The sequence below is a fragment of the Bufo gargarizans genome, chromosome 1 (assembly GCF_014858855.1).
Source record: "Bufo gargarizans isolate SCDJY-AF-19 chromosome 1, ASM1485885v1, whole genome shotgun sequence".
Classification (NCBI taxonomy): domain Eukaryota; kingdom Metazoa; phylum Chordata; class Amphibia; order Anura; family Bufonidae; genus Bufo; species Bufo gargarizans.
Genome location: NC_058080.1, coordinates 302519132 through 302537995, shown reverse-complemented (window position 1 = coordinate 302537995; position 18864 = coordinate 302519132). Strand labels below are relative to the sequence as shown.

General features: G+C 43.9%; 1 protein-coding gene across 1 annotated transcript in view; it reads left to right on the top strand.

The window, feature by feature from the left end:
* The window catches only part of PRKG2 (protein kinase cGMP-dependent 2), a 124814-nt gene that overhangs the window by 72657 nt on the left and 33293 nt on the right, over window positions 1-18864 (top strand). The window contains exons 12-14 of the mRNA XM_044279417.1: window positions 1318-1407; window positions 1816-1957; window positions 12727-12890. Of these exons, the coding sequence (XP_044135352.1) occupies window positions 1318-1407; window positions 1816-1957; window positions 12727-12890 (396 nt within the window). The remainder of the gene's footprint in view (window positions 1-1317; window positions 1408-1815; window positions 1958-12726; window positions 12891-18864) is intronic.

The following is an 18864-nucleotide window of genomic DNA, read 5'->3' as shown; positions in this document are numbered from 1 at the left end:
TTTATAGCAAATATCCAGTGTTATTAAATGAAAAGTTGGGAATGACAAGCTACTGCGTCATCATAACTATTTCTGTCAGAAGAGATGGTTTGATACCACAGTTAGTAATTGGCTATACAGATTCTTTTTTATAGCTCATAGATACTGGTGGATTGGTAATCTCATATAGAGATGAGTGAACCAGTCAAGACTCGTTTCATTTGAAGTTCACAAATTTTTTTGAAAATTCACAGAATTTTTGAAAACTGAATTACGTGATGAATATTGTAGGCTAGACAACTATCCTCCGGATTTCTAGGTAAAATATATGCAAATTATCATGTCTAACATCTGCCAGCGTCAGATAGGTTTAAGAAAGCTAATTTGAATATCTTTCACAGAAACCCAGGGGGGTATCGCTTGGCTTGCAATACTGTGCATGTATACCATGGGCTCTCCTTAATGAGAAAGGGTATCTCTCCCCAAAAATTCTGATTCATCTGAATCTGATTTTTTTGAGACATTCAGAGCAAATCCTGAACTGGTAGAACCAGTTTGCTCATCATTAAACTCAGACAAGCCCTTAAATGGTTTAAAAAAATTAAATAAAAATGACAGCTGAGGACTGTAATTGGCTGCAGCAATCACATGCTGTATCTCAGCACCAGACCAGTGCTACTGAGAATGGACCCGGAGAAAGGGATGAGTATAACGTGTTTTTTTTTTCTATTTTAAGGCTTGTCCAAGATCTTTAATTACCTTGGACAACCTCTCGAAGGCCTCCATATACTGTTCTTGTACATGATCCCTCTGTTGTTGGTGTCTGCCCCTGGTGGTAATAATCCTGAAATCTCTAAATGCCACTAGCTACTGTGATACTAAGTCAGAATAAACTAACAGCTGAGCTGGTTTACTTTTCTAAACTACCAGAGGCAATTACTTGCGCTGGTTTTTACCTGTCCAGTGTCCACTATGCAGAATGGCAGACAGAACTAATGTACAATGCATGTGGAAAATCTTCCAACCCTTTCACTCTTTTCACATTTTATGTTGCAACCTTGTGCAAAGACCAAGGTGTAGAAGCATCTTAAGTCTGAATACGTGTGTCCATACAAAATGTTATTTGTTCCTTTTTTAATAAATTTGAAAATATTTCAAAAACTCTGTTTTAACTTTCTCATTATGGCATATTGAGTGCGGACTGATGGGGAAAACGTGATTTTAATTTTAGCAGAAGTCAGCAAAAGAATAAAAAGTACTGTAGTCTGAAGATTTTCCGAATGCATGTTTTATCTTGTGCAATGATTGAACGATGTGCATTGTTGCAATTTTCTTTAGGTTATACCGCACTTTCAAAGACACAAAATATGTGTATATGTTGCTTGAAGTATGTCTGGGTGGAGAACTATGGAGCATCTTGAGAGACAGGTAAATCTTTCTCATAATTACACTTTAATTAATTTTAGTTACTGTGTCAATACTAAAAGTATATTATGATAAGTACATTTAATTATAAAAATTATATTTTAATAGCTCAACATGGCAAAGTAGGAGGATGCATATATAACAGTCTACTACAATTTAGATCTATCTATGCAAGATGCATGGGATGAAACTAACCCAGACACTTGATCAAATAGGTAGTTTTTTATTTTTTTATTATTTAATTGGGAGAGTGAACAAATAGTTTTTAGGAGCTGCCCAAAAATTACATTTGGAATAACCACTGTGTGGGCACTCCAAACCAAACTGTTATCTAGCACGTGTAACGTCAAAATGATGCATTGCTGACAATTCAAAACACTTACACTAAAAATGTCAATTTTTTTCCCACAGAGGCAGTTTTGATGAGAGTACTGCTAAGTTCTGCATTGGATGTGTGGTTGAAGCTTTTGAGTATCTGCATCAGATCGGTGTGATGTATCGTGATTTAAAGCCAGAGAATTTACTGCTAGACAATGAAGGCTATGTCAAACTGGTAGGTTTGCAATGCCAAATGTATATAAATATAGATATTCATACTTTCTCTGCTCAGCTTTCAATAAAAATTAGACATTTCCAGTTGGGTGTACGGTATGTCCCTACACACTCAAACATGATTGCTTGGACAGGGGGAATAGTAACAGCTAGTTGTTTATTTATTCATAAATGTGTAGGAAAAATAACAGGGACAGCATAACTTGGAATTCTGAAAAAAGATGCACTGGTATTGTTGTTTTTTGGGGTATACACATATTTACTAAAATATAAAGCTTACAGGTCCTCTTTAAAGGGGTTGTATGAGAGATTACAATGTATTTGTCCATTGGCTGTGTCTGGTATTGTAACCCAGCCCTATAACTAGGCACAGCCAGGACAGACATTTTGTTGATATTTTATTCAACTCCTTTAACGCCTTGGAAAATTTGTTGAACATTTATAGTGCTAGTGAGCTGTACCCAATGCCGAGCACCATATATGTGCAGCTCGGGGATAGTGTGGGCAAAGGAGCTGTGCGCACACCATATGCAGTGGAAGTCAGCAGTATATTACAGTTTTACATTCTGTTGCAAGGATTGGCATTGGACATAACTCCAAACGTGGTTGTTTAACCCCTTAGGTGCTGTGGTGAGTAGGCACCACAACATCTAAGCATTGGATTCCCATGACTAAAGATGACCGAATTCCTCAAAAATTCGATTCGGTCGGTTCGCCGAATTTTCCGAAAAGATTCATTTCGATCTGAATTAATTTGTGGCGAATTGCGTTAAAAAACATCTATTTCCTGGCTGCAGAGAGCCTATATAGTGGTGTAGAACACTGTGCCTTGCAGCAACACGCATAGTGAGTCTGCTGTGGTAGAGAAACAATACTGTGAGTCAGTATGACACAGAGATGACAAGCGTTGATCTTGAAATGACTGCACACTTCACTTCTCTGGGCAGTTATGTGGCCAAAACTGACCAAATAACTCAAATGTGAACTCAACCTTACAGGTCAATGTTAGCGTCTGGTATAAAGAACCGTGCAGAGGCCCAAGATCCTACTATAACGTGAAAGAGCGCACTTCTTTTACACCGTCGTCAGCTGATTCCACATAGATGTCTACAGAACCTGTTCTATTAAACGCTTATACAAGTAGAGCCCCCCTGACAGAGTGGAGAGGGTGCCAGCAGTAAGTTTGTGTTGAAATCACTGATTATTTTGCCCTTCCTCAAAACCGTCAGAACAATAACCCCCCAAAAAACAGATCCTGTCTGTTGAGCATCCACCTTCACTCGGTCAGCATTTGGTCAGTAATCCATCAGTATTGCTAATGCCAAAACAAAACAGGAGTGGATCCAAAACAGAGATGACATGTGAATGAAATATTTGCATATCTTCTGTGTTTTGTACCCACTCTTGCTTTTGGCTACCAAATCATAAGCCAATTCTGACCATACAGGCCTTACCGCTGCTGCACAGACAGGATCTGTGGTGTGTGTCATTTTTTCTTCCTTCTGACAGATCAGAAGAAGGGTCAAATAAATGATGATATCAACCAGGCCAAAAAGGCAAAACAGTGGCCCAGTCATTAAGTGGGGAGGGTGGGAACAGCATGAGAAGTCCACAGAGTGGCCCAATGACATAGTGTGGAGGTGGCAGCATCATCAGGAGACCACAGAGTGGCAAGGTGGCATAGTGTGAAGGTGGAAGCAGCATGAGGAGACCACAGAGTGGCAAGGTGACATAGTGTAGAGGTAGCATCAGCATCAGGAGACCACAATGTGGCACAATTAAAGAGTGTGGAGGTGGCAGCAGCAGCATGAGGAAGCCACAGAGTGGCAAGGTGACATAGTGTTGAGGTAGCAGCAGCATCAGGAGACCACAGAGTGGCAAGGTGACATAGTGTGGAGGTGGCAGCAGCATGAGAATGGCACAATGACAGAGAGGGTTGGTGGCAGCAGCAGCATGAGAAGGCCACAGAGTGGCAAGATGACATAGTGTTGAGGTAGCAGCAGCATCAGGAGAACACATAGTCGCAAGGTGACATAGTGTGAAGGTGTCAGCAGCATCAGGAGACCACAGAGTGGCACAATGACAGAGTGTGGAGGTGGCAGAAGCAGCAGCATGAGGAGGTCACAGAGTGGCAAGGTGACATAGTGTGTAGGTGGCAGCAAGATGAGGAGACCACAAATTGGCAAGCTGACATAGTGTGGAGGTGGCATCAGGAGACCATAGAGTGGCAAGGTGACATAGTGTTGAGGTAGCAGCAGCATCAGGAGACCACAGAGTGGCAAGGTGACATGGTGTGGAGGTGGCAGCAGCATCAGGAGACCACAAAGTGGCATAATGACAGAGTGTGGAGGTGGCAGCAGCATCATGAGACCACAGAGTGGCACAAAGACAAAGTGTGAAGGTGGCAGCAGCAGCATGAGGAGCCCACAGAGAGGCAAGGTGACATAGTGTTGAGGCGGCAGCAGCATGAAGAGACCACAAAGTGGAAAGGTGACATAGTGTGGAGGTTGCAGCAGCATCAGGAAACCTCAGAGTGGCAAGTTGACATAGTGTGGAGGTAGCAGCAGCATCAGGAAACCACAGAGTGGCAAGGTGACAGTGTGGTGGTGGCAGCAGCATGAGGAGACCACAGAGTAGCAAGGTGACATAGTGTGGAGGTGACAGCAGCATCAGGAGACAATTCAATAATCCGCAGCACTCGCCGGTAAATGATGAGACCACAGAGTGACCCGGTGACAGAGTGGGGAGCTTGGTGGCAATAACAGTACCCGCTGATGATGGTGTTGTAAGAAGGAGCACTTGGCATCAGATGTGTGGCATCAGGCGGGTGGTAGCATAAGAATAATAGCTGAGGCAGGTAGCCAGAAGAAACCGGTTTCTTTTGTTAAGGTTTGGGTGGGGCAGCATAGATGATCTAATCTGATGCATCAGGCATTGGTGGATGGAAATCCTGGCTGATCCACACCTGATTCATCTTGACAAAGGTCAATCGCTCCATATTTTGGGTGGCTGGGTGTACTCTAAGTATGCCACTACCTGCTGGATCAGGTTCTGCTCTATGTCTAGCTGCTGGTGAGTAGAGATGGCCTTGCGGTTCGCCCGCCGGTCGTTTTGCGGCGAACTTTTGCGTGTTCGTGATTCACCGAACATGCGAACATATTCTTTTACATTGTGAAGAACTTTGACCCATGACACATCCATCAGGTGGTACAGGACAGCCAATTGAGAGGTTTCAGCACATGGACATACCCCCTACCTTATAAATAAACCTGATCTGGCCGCCATTTTACATTCAGTGTTTTGCCAGTGTAGGGAGAGCTTGCTGTGTGGAGCAGGGACAGGCTGTTAGGGACACCAAACGCTAGCTAATAGGGCCACAAAAGTAATTTTAAGGACTGGTATAGGTGTGCTACACAGAGGGGTGCGATATACTTATAATATACTTTTATAATTTGTCAAAAACACATAGATCTATATAGTGATCACCTGGAAGTCAGCGGCCTAGGGGTTAGGGGCTTACTAGGGCCATTTTTATATAGGGTAAGGTTCCGGACGGGGTCGCTCTTATCAGGGCGAGTGGTCTGTGGTTAGGCTAACAGGGCGAGAATAGCACCCCCCTGTAGGGCAATATCAGGAACAGTTCTTTGCCCCTTTCCTTCAATACCACATCATCATCTAGCCCAGGGATAGATGTTTTTTGCTTTCCCTCCGGGATTCATGCATGTGCACTGGAACCCCCCGGATTGTGGTAGGACATATGGTTTCTGATTTGGTGCCGCCGAGCACTTGTTATTGCCTACCACATCTATGCTTTTTGCTTAACTTTAATAATTTCATTTATTTTCATTTTGAGGGATATCTTTTCCATTCACACATCCGCAAAATGGGTCCACATCTTTTCCCATCAATTTTGCAGAACGGGTGCAGCCCCATTCATTTTCAATGGATACGGAATGTGCTCTCCGCAACCGCATTTGCGGATCCGCACTTCCGCATCTGTGCTTCCGTTTCTGCAAAAAATAGAACATATCCTATTCTTGTCCGCAATTGCAGACAAGATTAGGCATTTTCTATTACAGTGTCGGCGATGTGCGGTCCGCAAATTGCGGAATGCACATTGCCGGTGTCCGTGTTTTGCGGATCCGCAAAACACTTACGGACTTGTGAATGGACCCTCATAGTAACGTTATTAAAGGATACATTTTATCTTTATGTATATTCTAATGGCTTGCCTTCCTTGTACAATGTTATAATATACTTTCTATGTTAGAAAGTATATTATAGTGCAGCAGTTGTGTGCGGTTCTGCTGCGATACTGCAGGTATATAGAGGGGCAAGCGTTATTGGAACAAATAATTTCCGACAAAAAAATTGATTGAAGCGGGGTGTTTTATACCAATATACTTTCTTTATAGTGCATTTGGGTACTGTATAGTGCATTTGCGCATGCATGTATGCGAAAATTATATTGCAGATATTTCACATTGAAAAAAATAATGAATGGAGATCGCAAATTCGAATAATACATCTGGTATGTCACTGTCAATGTTGTGGGACTCCTGCCATTAAAATGAATGGGACCCACCGCAAACTTGCGCTTTGCAAACATTTGATCGCGATCGCATTCGCAAACCGTCCCGGTAGATGTTCGTCCATCACTACTGGTGAGTAGTTTCTTCACTATGCGGGTGGAGAAAGCTGCATATCAGCAACTCTAGACTGGCTGCTGCTGATGGAGCTGGTACTGCTCCTGCCACCCCCCCCCCCCCCCCCCAGCAGCAGCCATGGCAGTGGAACATGAGCACAGAGGGCCCCCCTGGTCAAATCTGAGAGAGGATGGACGATGGCACAGATAGGCAGCAGCCAACTGACTACATAGGATGTCTCTGTAGTAGTTCAGTTGTTCCTCCCACTCAGCGGGTGTAAAAAAAAAGGCCCCTATTTTAGACTGGTAGCGAGGGTCTAACATGGTGGAGAGCCAGTAGTCATCCCTCTGCCGAATGGTGGCAATTCAGCTGTCACTACGCAAGCAAGTGAGCATGCATCGGCCTATTTGCGCAAGTGACTCGGAGGGACTCCCTGCCTCCATCTCCACTGCATACTGCCACAGTGTGTCTGGGTCATCTCTGCCTCATCTTTCTCATCTCCCTCTTCTCAACTCCTCTGACTGCTCCTGTTCTTCCTCTCCTTTCACCTGTGTAGGAAAACCACCCATTTCTCTACACATTGCTTATGCTCCAATGTCCTCCTCCTCCAGTTCAGCCCCCACAGGGCTCATGTGGCCATGAGATATAGGCACTACGTCTCTAGTCCCCTGACCAGACAGATTTACCAGCATCTTTTCCAGGATATGAATCAGTAGAATGACGTTGTTCATCCCGTAGTCCTGGCAACTGACAAATAAAGTGGCCTCCTCAAAGGTCACGAGCAAACAGCAGGTATCACGCAGCCACTGGCTAACATCAAAGTTACACAGGGGAGTACCTCTGTCCACCTGTATCATCAAGAAATCGTTTAGGGCTTTTCTCTGTTCGTATAGTTGGTCCAACATATGGACTTCCAGCGGGTGGAAACATTGCATGTTAGCCTATGTTGTTGGATGCCATTCTGCCGCTGCAGCTCAAGGAGAGTGTGATTTGCGGTGTACGAGTGGCTGAAGTGCATGCAAAGTTTACTGGCCAGATTAAACACATGTGCCATGCAGGGCGCATGGCTCAGCCTTCCTTGATACAGTGCCGACACAATGTTCTTCATGTTGTCAGTCACCATGGTTACGATTTTGAGTTGTCGGGGAGAAAGCCAAGATTCGATTTCTTGACGAAGGACACGGAGCAGTTCCTCCCCTGTGTGACTCCATTCGCCCAGGGAAACGAGGTGCAGAACAGCGTGACACTGCCGTGCCCTGCACATGTGGTATGCTGGAGGGGCACTGTGACTTGTCCCTGCAGGGGAGGCTGAGGACATGGTGGAGGGTGAGAAGGCAGAGGCGGACATTGTCGCAGGACCAACGGCGTGACAATGTGGATGCGGAAGCAGTGTGACCTGGCCAAGTTGCTGGTGTGGCTGTGCAGGAAACACATTCACCCAGTGGGCCGTAAAGGACATGTATTGTCCCTGACCGTAATTACAGCTCCACACGTCGGCGCTGCCGTGCACATTGGCAGACACCGACAGACTTAAGGACTGACCCACCTTCTGTTCTACATATTTGTGCAGGGCTGGTCCTGCCTTTTTCACAAAGAAATGACGGCTTGGGACTATCCACCTCGGCTCGGCACAAGCCATCGGTTCTCTGAAAGGTGCAGAGCAGTGATGGCCAGTTCGCATTGTTCGCCCACAAACATATGCGGGCTGCCATCTTTTTTCACAAGTCCTGTGCGCGAGACGGTCTGAAAACTAGTGCGGTCAGTGGGAGCAGGCAGTTCCGAGAATCGGGCTGTGTTCATCGGGCTGTTCTCGGAACTGCCTGCTCCCGGTGACCACATTTGTTTTCAGACCGTCTCGTGGCACAGGCATAAGTAAGGGCTTACCTGTACCTCACAGGACTTGTGAAAAAAGATGGCAGTCCACATATGTTCGCGGGCGAACAATGCGAACTGGCCATCACTGGTGTCGAGTCTACCACTTGGAAGGGAGGGACTGCAGTACCAGCAACTTGGCCAGGAGCACGTTCAGCTTCTGCGCCGTTGGATGAGTGCACACATACTGTTGTCTCTTGGCAATCGCTTTGGTAATAGATTGCTGATGGAATCACTGACTAGGAGGAGGAGGAGCAGGAGCATCAGGACCAGCAGATGATGGGAAGGACAGACAGCTCCCTTCAGCTGAGGTGGTGGAGCCTTGACTGCCTGAAATCGGGTGCATGCCACTGGGTGATGCAGCAGTTACTGCAGCAGGCTGGACCACCATATTGGAGCCACAGTTCCCCCAGTCCACTTTATGGTGACGCTACATATGTTGACACAGGGCCATGGCACCCTGGCCATGCTTCACCTTCTGCCCACAGATTCAACAAATGGCCATGTTCACCTTCCCCGGCGGCTTAACAAAAGACTGCCACACCGCCGAGTAGGTAATTTTACCCCCAACACTCCCTACTGACTGCCTGCTACTGCCACTGCCTCCGTGAACCCCTGCACCACTACTTTTCGGGTCGGCTCCTGCGAAGCGGGTGGTCTACCTCAGCCCACGTTTGGCTCCCGACATCCCACTGTTGCCACCCTGCTGACTCCCAGCCACACTACTGACTTGCTGGCTCCATCGCTGCCTCACGGGCAAGCTGTCACCCTCTTCTCCTGATGATGATGAAGCCACTTCGTCATCCGGCTCCCAATTGCGATCGGCTACATCATCATCATCGAGTACTGTCTGCACGTCACTGATGTCCTCCTCAACAGGCTCTGAGCCAGGAGCCTGATCGCTCCCAACACCAGCTCCCACGCCACTCTTCTCATCACTACTTACCTGCCTACCGGAGGAAGCCGTGGATGTCTCCTCCGGATCTTGGCTGGGCAGTAGCTGCTGACTGTCCTCTAGTAGCTCGTCCTTGCTGTATAGTGGAGCTAAGCCCACAGCATATAGTACTTTTCTGGCGTAGTTACAACTCTGCCTTCCCCATTCACTTGAATGGGAAGGCTCTGTAGTATTCATTTGAATAGGAATGAGCTGTTCCATCAAAATGAATAAGACAGCAGAGTTGTAATTATTACACCTGCTCACCGTTGCAATGTTGACAGCAAGCAGGTAGACAGTGAGGAGAACACAGCGCTCATATGAGTGCTGCATTCTTTTCAAACAGCTTATCAAGGGCGGATAAGTCAATATAACAAAAGCAGACACCCCCATTAAGTCATACGTAACCTTAAAGGGTTTCTACCACCAGATTTGGTCCTATTTAGCTGACTGACACTAGCGATGTGCTAGTGTCAGCAGTCTATAACAGTAGTATAACATAAAAAATTTAAAACTGTAATCACTGCAATAGTAACAACCTGCAGAATAGTATTACTGTATCCCCCCCCCCCCCCCCCCCCACTGGGGAAAAAAATGCCCCTGCGTCTTATAGGGCGAATACTAATGAGAGGACCAGGAAGCGGTGAAGGCTCTGTACTGATTATATATATGGCTGGGGGCTGATATGAGGCATGGAGGAATGATATGAGGCATGGAGGTCTGATCTGAGGTCTTATTAGGGTCTTATTAACATGGGGGGTCTAATTGGGGCTGTCAGCTGAGGTCTGATTAACATTGGGGGTCTGATTAGTGGTCTGACCAGAGGTGTAATGAAAAATATATATTTTCTTATTGTCTTACTCTAAAACCCAGGTGCGTCTTAAGGGCAGGTGCGTCTTATAGGGTGAAAAATACGGGTATGTTATTTAAACCCCATGAGCAACAATGACCAAAAAGCAACATTATGATTGCTTTTTTTTCTATGTCGGCACCTCCCCCCAAAAAGTAATTCATGTTATCAAATGTACAATATGTGTCACTAAAGTGATATATTAAGGGGAATCTGTGACCAGAAAACTCACTGCAATACCAGGCACAATGCTTTGTAGGGCTAGCTTAATTGAATGCAATGGTACGTTTCCCTTAGTGATCCAGTGCTTCATTCTGTAGAAAAAATTGTTATATTTAGTAGTTTAATTCATAAGCAAATCAAGGGTACTTTCACACTAGCGTTAGAAGAATCCGGCAAGCAGTTCCTTATGCAAACGGATAACTATTTTTAGACTTTTGCATTGACATAACGGATTCGTCTTTCTGGTATTATCCGGAAAAACTGATCCGATATTTAATTCCCTTAAAGCTAGAAAGAACTGTGCATGCGCAGATCGGAAAACCGGATCCGGCGGTGCAGCAATTTGCGGAACACTCTGCATTAATACATTTCAAGTGCAGTAGTGTTCGGGAATTTTGTCCGGTCAAATACTGTACAATGGAAGAAACAGGAGACATCCTGATGCATACTGAACGGATTGCTTTCCATTCAGAATGCATTGGGACAAAACTGATGCGTTTTTTTCCGGTATTGAGATCCTTTACCGGATTTCAATACCAGAAAAGAATAACGCTAGTGTGAAAGTACTCGAACATTTAAGTGCACCATGGGCAGGCCCAAGCCACGCTGTGTACCCTTGCTCCCCCTGCTTTCTCTGCCAGCCCCTTTTGTCTCCTGACTGATTGGCCGGGGTCCAAGAGAAATGATTATGCAGGAACCTTGCCCTGTCAATCTAGACCTTTTTTAGACCACAAAACTGACATCTGATTTGATAAATGTCCCCCACACTGTATAAATATTATCCAGGATTAAATAAATATGCCCCCATTATACTGTAGGTACCCAAAATGGGACCATAAAAAAATAAAAACTGGTAACACAAAAGATAATCCCTTATATGGCTATAATGATGGAAAAATTCATGGGCCTGGAAATGCAGTGATGAAAATCGTAAAAATCTCTGTGACGTCTTTAACGTGGTTTTTCCACGAAAAATGTTCTGCGGTTTTTAAACTAGCACCTGGATCTGAATACTTTAGTAATTACATGTAATTAAAAATGTATTAAAGCTATGGAGTAGTGATGAGCGGCATAGACAATATTAGAATTTGCGATATTTAGTGAATTTTTGGCCGAATATTCACCATAAATTAGCAAATTCGAGAATTCGTGATATCCAGTCATTATTTTCTTGATTGTGAAAATCGGCAATGTAATATGTTTAAAAATTTGTGATTAGAATATTTGCGATAAACACTAAGGGGTATGCACCTTTCCTATTGTTTGCTAGGGATGTTGCTAAGTGCCGATATTCGCAATAAATTCACGATAAATTATTTGTGATTATAATATTCGTGATTAACACTATTCGCGAATACAAATATATAGCACTATATTCAAAATATTTGAGAATTCTCGAAGTGGCGATATTCGCGATTCGAATATTTGCGATTCAAATATTCGCGCTCAACACTACTACTGAGTTATTCAATAAAATGTATCTGTATAGTGCTACCTTCTGTTTGTTCTTCCTTTTTCTTTGTCCACCTCACTGAGGTGGACATATAGTACATGCTCAACTGCGCCCTTGAACAGCCTCCTGAGCTATGATAGGGTGAGAGCTGCAGCAGAAAGGACACGCCACTGAGCTGCCAGCTTGGTATAAATCTAGCAGTGCCATTGGAATAATGAATGGGGAGATCTCTAGAACCATGTGAGGTACACGGCTGGTTCTAGCTTTGTTAGAAAGATATTGTGTTCTATACGATATCTGATTTTAATTTTTTACATTAATCACAGGATAACCCCTTTAAGGAGTCAGTTACTTTGACTAATGTCTGATTAAAGAATTTGCATGACTGTATCACAGCACTACTCAACTATCAGCGCTCATGAGGAAAATCAATGATGTTAATAGTAGGGAGCACTCAACAGAGAACAAGCAGCTGACAAATTTTCCTGCATTTATAATAAATTGTCTCACAATTTGCCGTTACTCCATCGGCCTCAGAACTTTTCCAAAAAGGGTGCATGGAGAGGGCCAGTTTTCTGGCATGTAAGAAGACTGAAATCGACACAAGTCAGAGGCTGGTGTATATTGCAGTTCAGGTGCATAGACTGCCGGGTGCAGCGCCTAATTTATGACGAGGCGCAGTATATCTGGCAGTGTGCCTGGTTATCATAGCCTCCTAGTATTCTGGATTCCTGTTAAAAGCAAACATACTGCAGGTAGTTCAAAACACTCACTTATTTATTGTATGTTTTAGGTTGATTTTGGATTTGCAAAAAAAATATTTCCAGGCCAAAAAACATGGACGTTCTGTGGGACACCAGAGTATGTTGCTCCAGAAGTAATTTTAAACAAGGGTCACAATTTTAGTGTGGATTTCTGGTCACTTGGAATACTACTATATGAATTGCTCACAGGAAGGTAAGTTCTACATAGCTATATAACCATGCATGAAATGTACTGTCATTTTTATATCCTTTATGCCTTTCTCACAAGGGTTGTCAATAAAGATGAAAGAATCGATTCTACAGGCCTCACTCTTGCAATGAATTTTCCAAAAGCCTTGGCTTCCAAGAAATCCAAAGCTTTTGGGAGTCATCCTGCACATTTTAGAGATCAGAAGACAGGGAAGATGAAGAAGGACAAACACATGACCCCAGACACTGCCCCGGCTTGGAAAAGTTTCGCATAGTGCCCAGCAGTCAGTCATCACTACGTATAGCTGTTATGTAGTGATAACTGAGTGGACATGTCATATGTACTATATAACATCCCAACCAAGAACTGCCATTGTTTTCTCGACTTATACCATGAGTTATAGAACATCTGACAGGTATAGAAAAGAGATCTAAAAACACAGAATACATCTAGATTAGCGTCACAGACAATAGCTATTTAGGTTTATAATTATTTCACAGAGAGAGGTTTTAAAGAGAGTAATCAGTGTGCCAGGGGCATAGTTATGGAGGGTGCAGAGGTAGCAGTCGTTACCGGCCCGGGAGCCTGAGGGGGCCAAAAGATCCTTGTGCCACACAAAAAGACACCAGCATGCTGGTCAGGTTACACTTCTGGCTGGACGGAAAGGGTTAGGTCAAGAATTTACCATTTCAATTTTCACAACGGCATGGGCTTCCCTGCCCCTGGCCACAAAGCACTGAGGGACGGGGGGCCCAAGCTGAAATCTTGCACCAGGGCCCATGAGTATTTGCTACACCCCTGAAGTGTGCCATAGCATAATTTAGTAATCCTGCCTCAAGGAGGCTGTCAGCCATTTCAGCAAGTACTGAATCACCCAATCTTCATCACATAATTCACCATCACAGAGGAAAAACTTTTACAATATAAATCCTGGTGCTGATAGTGTGCCACCTGATATATTGTTCTGCATCACAGTTTTCGTATATTGGATTGGACTCTGTCTAATTGAGCATTTTTATAAATAATTTTTTTAAGGTTAATTAAAGACTTTTTAAATTGATCAAAGGTAGTTAAATAAATAAATTTGATCACTGACCAGTGTGCCTGACATATTGGTCTGCATCACAATTATGTTGTACTGGACTCTGCCCAACAATACAGTGGATAGACTGTTTGATTTTTCTTCATAAGTAGGCAAAAAAAATGTTTGGTAAAAAACAAGGCAGCAGTGGACGGGGTAATGTAAAAGGAAATACCCATGCCACATTAACCAGCAGTAAAAATGTGAGGGGCTGTAGCACAAGTAGAAGCAGCGCCGCTGCCATTACCAGCCAGTAATAATAGCAGGCCATAGTTGTTCCTGTCCTCTGGTAGGCGACAGACAATTATTGTGGATGAATCAAGCGGGTGACATTGTGGACTGGATGGTTTACTGGATGGTCATCTCATCAAAGCAGGATGATGTTGGTGTTAACTCTAAGTCTGACACTGTGTCTTTGAGCCAATGTCTGGTGGATTCCTCCTACCCCTGCTGCATAACAGTTAGACCTATTTCACCTCACGCATTGCACCCGCACTGAATCCGGACCCATTCATTTCTTTCAAAAATGATTTTTATTATAATTTTTTTTTTTTATATTTGACATACATAACATTGAATCAAATTTATGTATAGAGCAATAAAGAGGATTACAAGATTTTTAAATTGCATCAAAGTATATTGGTGGTATACAAATGCAACAGTTAGATGTAGCGAGAATGTTCAATATTTTCAGGTGAGAGTATAATGAATAAAGAAAATTTTAACAAAGAACATACTTATTCATTTCTATGGGGCTGTGCACATGAGCGGTGATTTTCACACATCACTTGTGCGTTGCGTGAAAACCGCAGCATGCTTTATTTTGTGCGTTTTTCACGCAATGCAGGCCCCATAGAAGTGAATGGGGCTGCGTGAAAATCGCAAGCAAGTGCGGATGCGGTGCGATTTTGCTAGGTTTGCTAGGAGACGATCGGGATGGGGACCCGATCTTTATTATTTTCCCTTGTGGTTATAAGGGAAAATAATAGCATTCTTAATACAGAATGCTAAGTAAAATAGTGACGATGATGGATCATGTGACGGACCACGTGATGAGCGCAGTGACGCCACCACAGGTCCTTTTCAGCAGAGAAGCCGGGCTGCGCGAACAAGTGGATTATGGCGAGTAAAATTATTTTTTTTAACCCCCTCCATCACTATTTTACTTAACATTCTGTATTAAGAATGCTATTATTTTCCATTATAACCAAGTTATAAGGGAAAATAATAAAATGTACACAACACCTAACCTGAACTTCTGTGAACCACGTTACTACGGAGTGCAAATGAATACAATTTTTCCTGATATTCTGAACGAATTAGACTTTGTCAGCTTCAATTCTCTCATCTCTAATGATTATATGTTGGACAGGACTGGGAAAGTGGATCAGGGTGTAAAAGAGTGATGATAGCAGAGGAGGAGGGTGGCGGCCGCAAAAAAAGAGTGGAACTGACAAACAGCCAAATCATTAAAAAAAAAACTGCCAGGAGCAGATCTGCATCTAATGAGATCAGCTCAAGAACAGGTGATACTGCTGTTGGTGTAGGCTCAAAAGCTTTTAGGTGATGGCAGAAATGTTGTTAGCGCTGCTGGTGGCGTCTCTGTGCAGATATATCCTGTGTGGGTATTCTTCTCTATATTGACACTGACAAAACCATCAAAGTGTGCAAGCTCTGTAGGCAAAGAATACTATAGCTATCCTTCAGTATCGGAAGCAACATCACATGCTCACATGGAAAAATCACACTGCCCAGCAATGTGAGCAGGACCCTCTCCTCCTCCCCGTTGTTATTCTAGTAGTCAGGCCACATAAACAAGTAGTACATGGTTGTTGTTGACATCTGCACTGTCAATATCATCAGTTACTGCTTCTCTTGCTGCTACTGCTCCTCATCCTTCTCCACTTCATTGTCAGCCATCCATAATGTAATGTCTGTACAGCAGACAACAATGCGCATTCAGTAATCCATTGTGTGGCAACTGAAATCCCAACTGGTCAAGTTGATAGCTCTGCAGTCGCTGCTATACCTCAGTGGGTTCAACTGCCTTTAGGCAACTGATGGAGTGTGCTCAGCCTTGAAGGAGGATATACAGTCAGCATGATTTCCCCCAAAAAGGTGTCCTTGCCTTGTATTCTTATGTGTTGGAGAACATAGGCTGCTCCTTGGCATTGTAGATGTGCAGCAATGTGCATGCCACCATTGACACATGGAGCAACAATCATGGCCAGGCGCAGTACATGTTTTTCATGATCCATGTCATCCTGAATAGACATCTTCCTGTCTCAAAAAGAGGGCAGTACTTTATTCCTCCTTTTAGATGTGTGAACTGTAGCATTTGCATTGTGTCTTACAGCCGATGACACTGAGTAGGAGAGAAGCAGGTCAGCTGCTATTGTGCATCAAGCAGCAAATTTCCTGCTGGATCTCTTCCCACCTACTACAACTGGGAAATATAGTCAGTGACAGGACAATGGCCAAAACATTGTGGCTGTGCTGCATTTAAAGGAAAACAGCACGTGCTCCCTGCATAGCATGCATTTCAGCCGTTGATATGTGGCTAAAAATGCCCTTCTGGATTTACAGTGGCAGGACGGTCTGCCTTTGCACCGGTTGATCTACGACGTTCCAGCTCTCCGGAATTCCACCTTGCATAAAGTACCAAAAATGTAGACACACCTTTTCGTTCCATTATTTTTCTTGTTTTTTTTCTACGTTGTAGATTCATATTGAAGACATGAAAACAATGAAAGAACACATGTGGAAATAACTAGCAAACAGAAAAGTGTTAAACAAACCAGAATATATTTTATATGTTAGATTCTTCAAAGTAGCGCCCTTTTGCTTTGATAACAGCTTTGCACTCTCTTTGCAGTCTCTCAATCAACTTCATGAGAATGGTTATCAATTAACAAGTTTGCCTTGTTTATGGAGTTTTTTGCATTCATAATGTGTTTGAGACCATTAGTTGTGTTGTACAGACGTAGGATTGGTACACAGTTCCATACAGTGTTTAACCCTATTCTACTACTGTTCTAATCCACATTATGGCAAGAACCATGCAACTAAGTAAAGAGAAACAACAGTCCATCATTAACTTAAGACACAAAGGTCAGTTAATCTAGAAAATTTCTAGAACTTCGAAGGTATCTGCAGGTGCAGTCATGAAAACCATCAAGCACTATGATGAAAATAGCTCTCATGATGACTGCCACAGGAACGGAAGATGTGTTACCTATTCACAGGATAAATTTACTGGAGTTACCAGCCTCAGAAATCACAAAGTAGCAGCACCTCAAATTAGAGCCTTCATAAATGCTTTAAAAAGATCAAGTCCTAGACACATCTCAACATTAAAAAAAGTTGTGCAGTGCTACAATATTGAAGACCTATCTTCAGGATAGGTCATCAATATCTGATTGCCTGGGGTCCAACTCCCAACACCCCCAGCGATCATCTGTTTGAAGAGTTATGCAAATATTGCTTTTGCTTCAAAAATATCTGTGCATCTCCCTTGTAGAGGTGCGCTGTGTAATTACAACTGCCCATCCAAGTGACTGGGTCACAAGTCTCAAAGTACACTTAACCAGCATGGCTACCACAGCATTCAGAAGTGACATGCTATTGCACTTGGTTGGAGCCTAGTGAAACCAACATTTGACAGGACAATTACCTGAAACACACCTCCAGGCTGTGTAAGTGATATTTGATCATAAAGGAGAGTGATGGAGTGCTGTATCAGATAACATGGCCTTCATAATCACCTGACTCTAACCCAGTTGAGATGGTACGGTGCAGTGTCCCAGGGGGTCAGTAGTGTAGCTTTAGGTATGCTGGGCTTTGTAGTGCAGGATAACCCACTAACCTGGGACTCACTGTCGTCTTCAAACGGGTCGGCACTGGAACAGGCAGGTGATTAATGTCGTGACGCCAGTGTCAATTAAACGGTGACACACCGTGTGTTGGTAGCAAGAACAACGCAGAAGCCACGTGATAGCCAACCAAAACTGCAACTTTACTGGTATTCTGTAATCGTCATGCATGGACATAATTGGAAGCGCAGTTCCATTGAAGACAGTTGGTTTACATACGTTACAGACAGGCCGGTTGTAGCAAGGTGGATTTCAGAGGGTTAAATGCAGGTGTTACAGTACAGACGGCTTGCACTCTATTCCTGACTGATCCTGAAAATATGGAACTTATTCTCCAAGGTCTGATGCCCTATCTCTGGCGTATCCTTGGGTATGTCCTTATTAAGTACCTCCTCTGTTGCTTTGAGTACCTCTTGCTTTATCAGGTTTGCCTCTGTTTCGTGCTGTGTCCAGGCTGGTTAAATATGACGTTTCTGCTTGGACCGCTAAGACTCAGGAGGGGAACCTTCTCCTTGGATCTGGAACCCGGTTACAGGGACTACACTACCCTCTCCTAGTCTGCAGGCTCCAGGCCTGCTCTACTCTCACAGGCCCATGGCCTGGCCTTAACTCAGACACAGGATCATCTCTGACTCCTTCTCCCACTGTCTGCTGCTTCCTACTCCCTGACTGGGCCTTATATAAACTAGGGTTCCCTAGCTCCCTCTAGTGACTCAGAGCTGGAATAACACCCCTAGCCGGCCTGCACATGCACATTTCACAGTAACAGGGAAGTACATAGCATTACATTAGCAAGATGTTTTATACCAACCTCCCCATAAATACAGGGGGAACGACAGCACACAAGTGACCCTTCTGTAGTAACGGGCATTACAGCTCCCGTACACTACAACGGGATACGGTAGAACACAGAAAAAAGGAAAAGCAACCAACAGGTGCTCAACAGCTAGGAGAACTCCCTCAAATCTGTTAGAAAACCATTCTAGGCAACTACCTCATGAAGCTGATTAAAAGCATGCCAAGA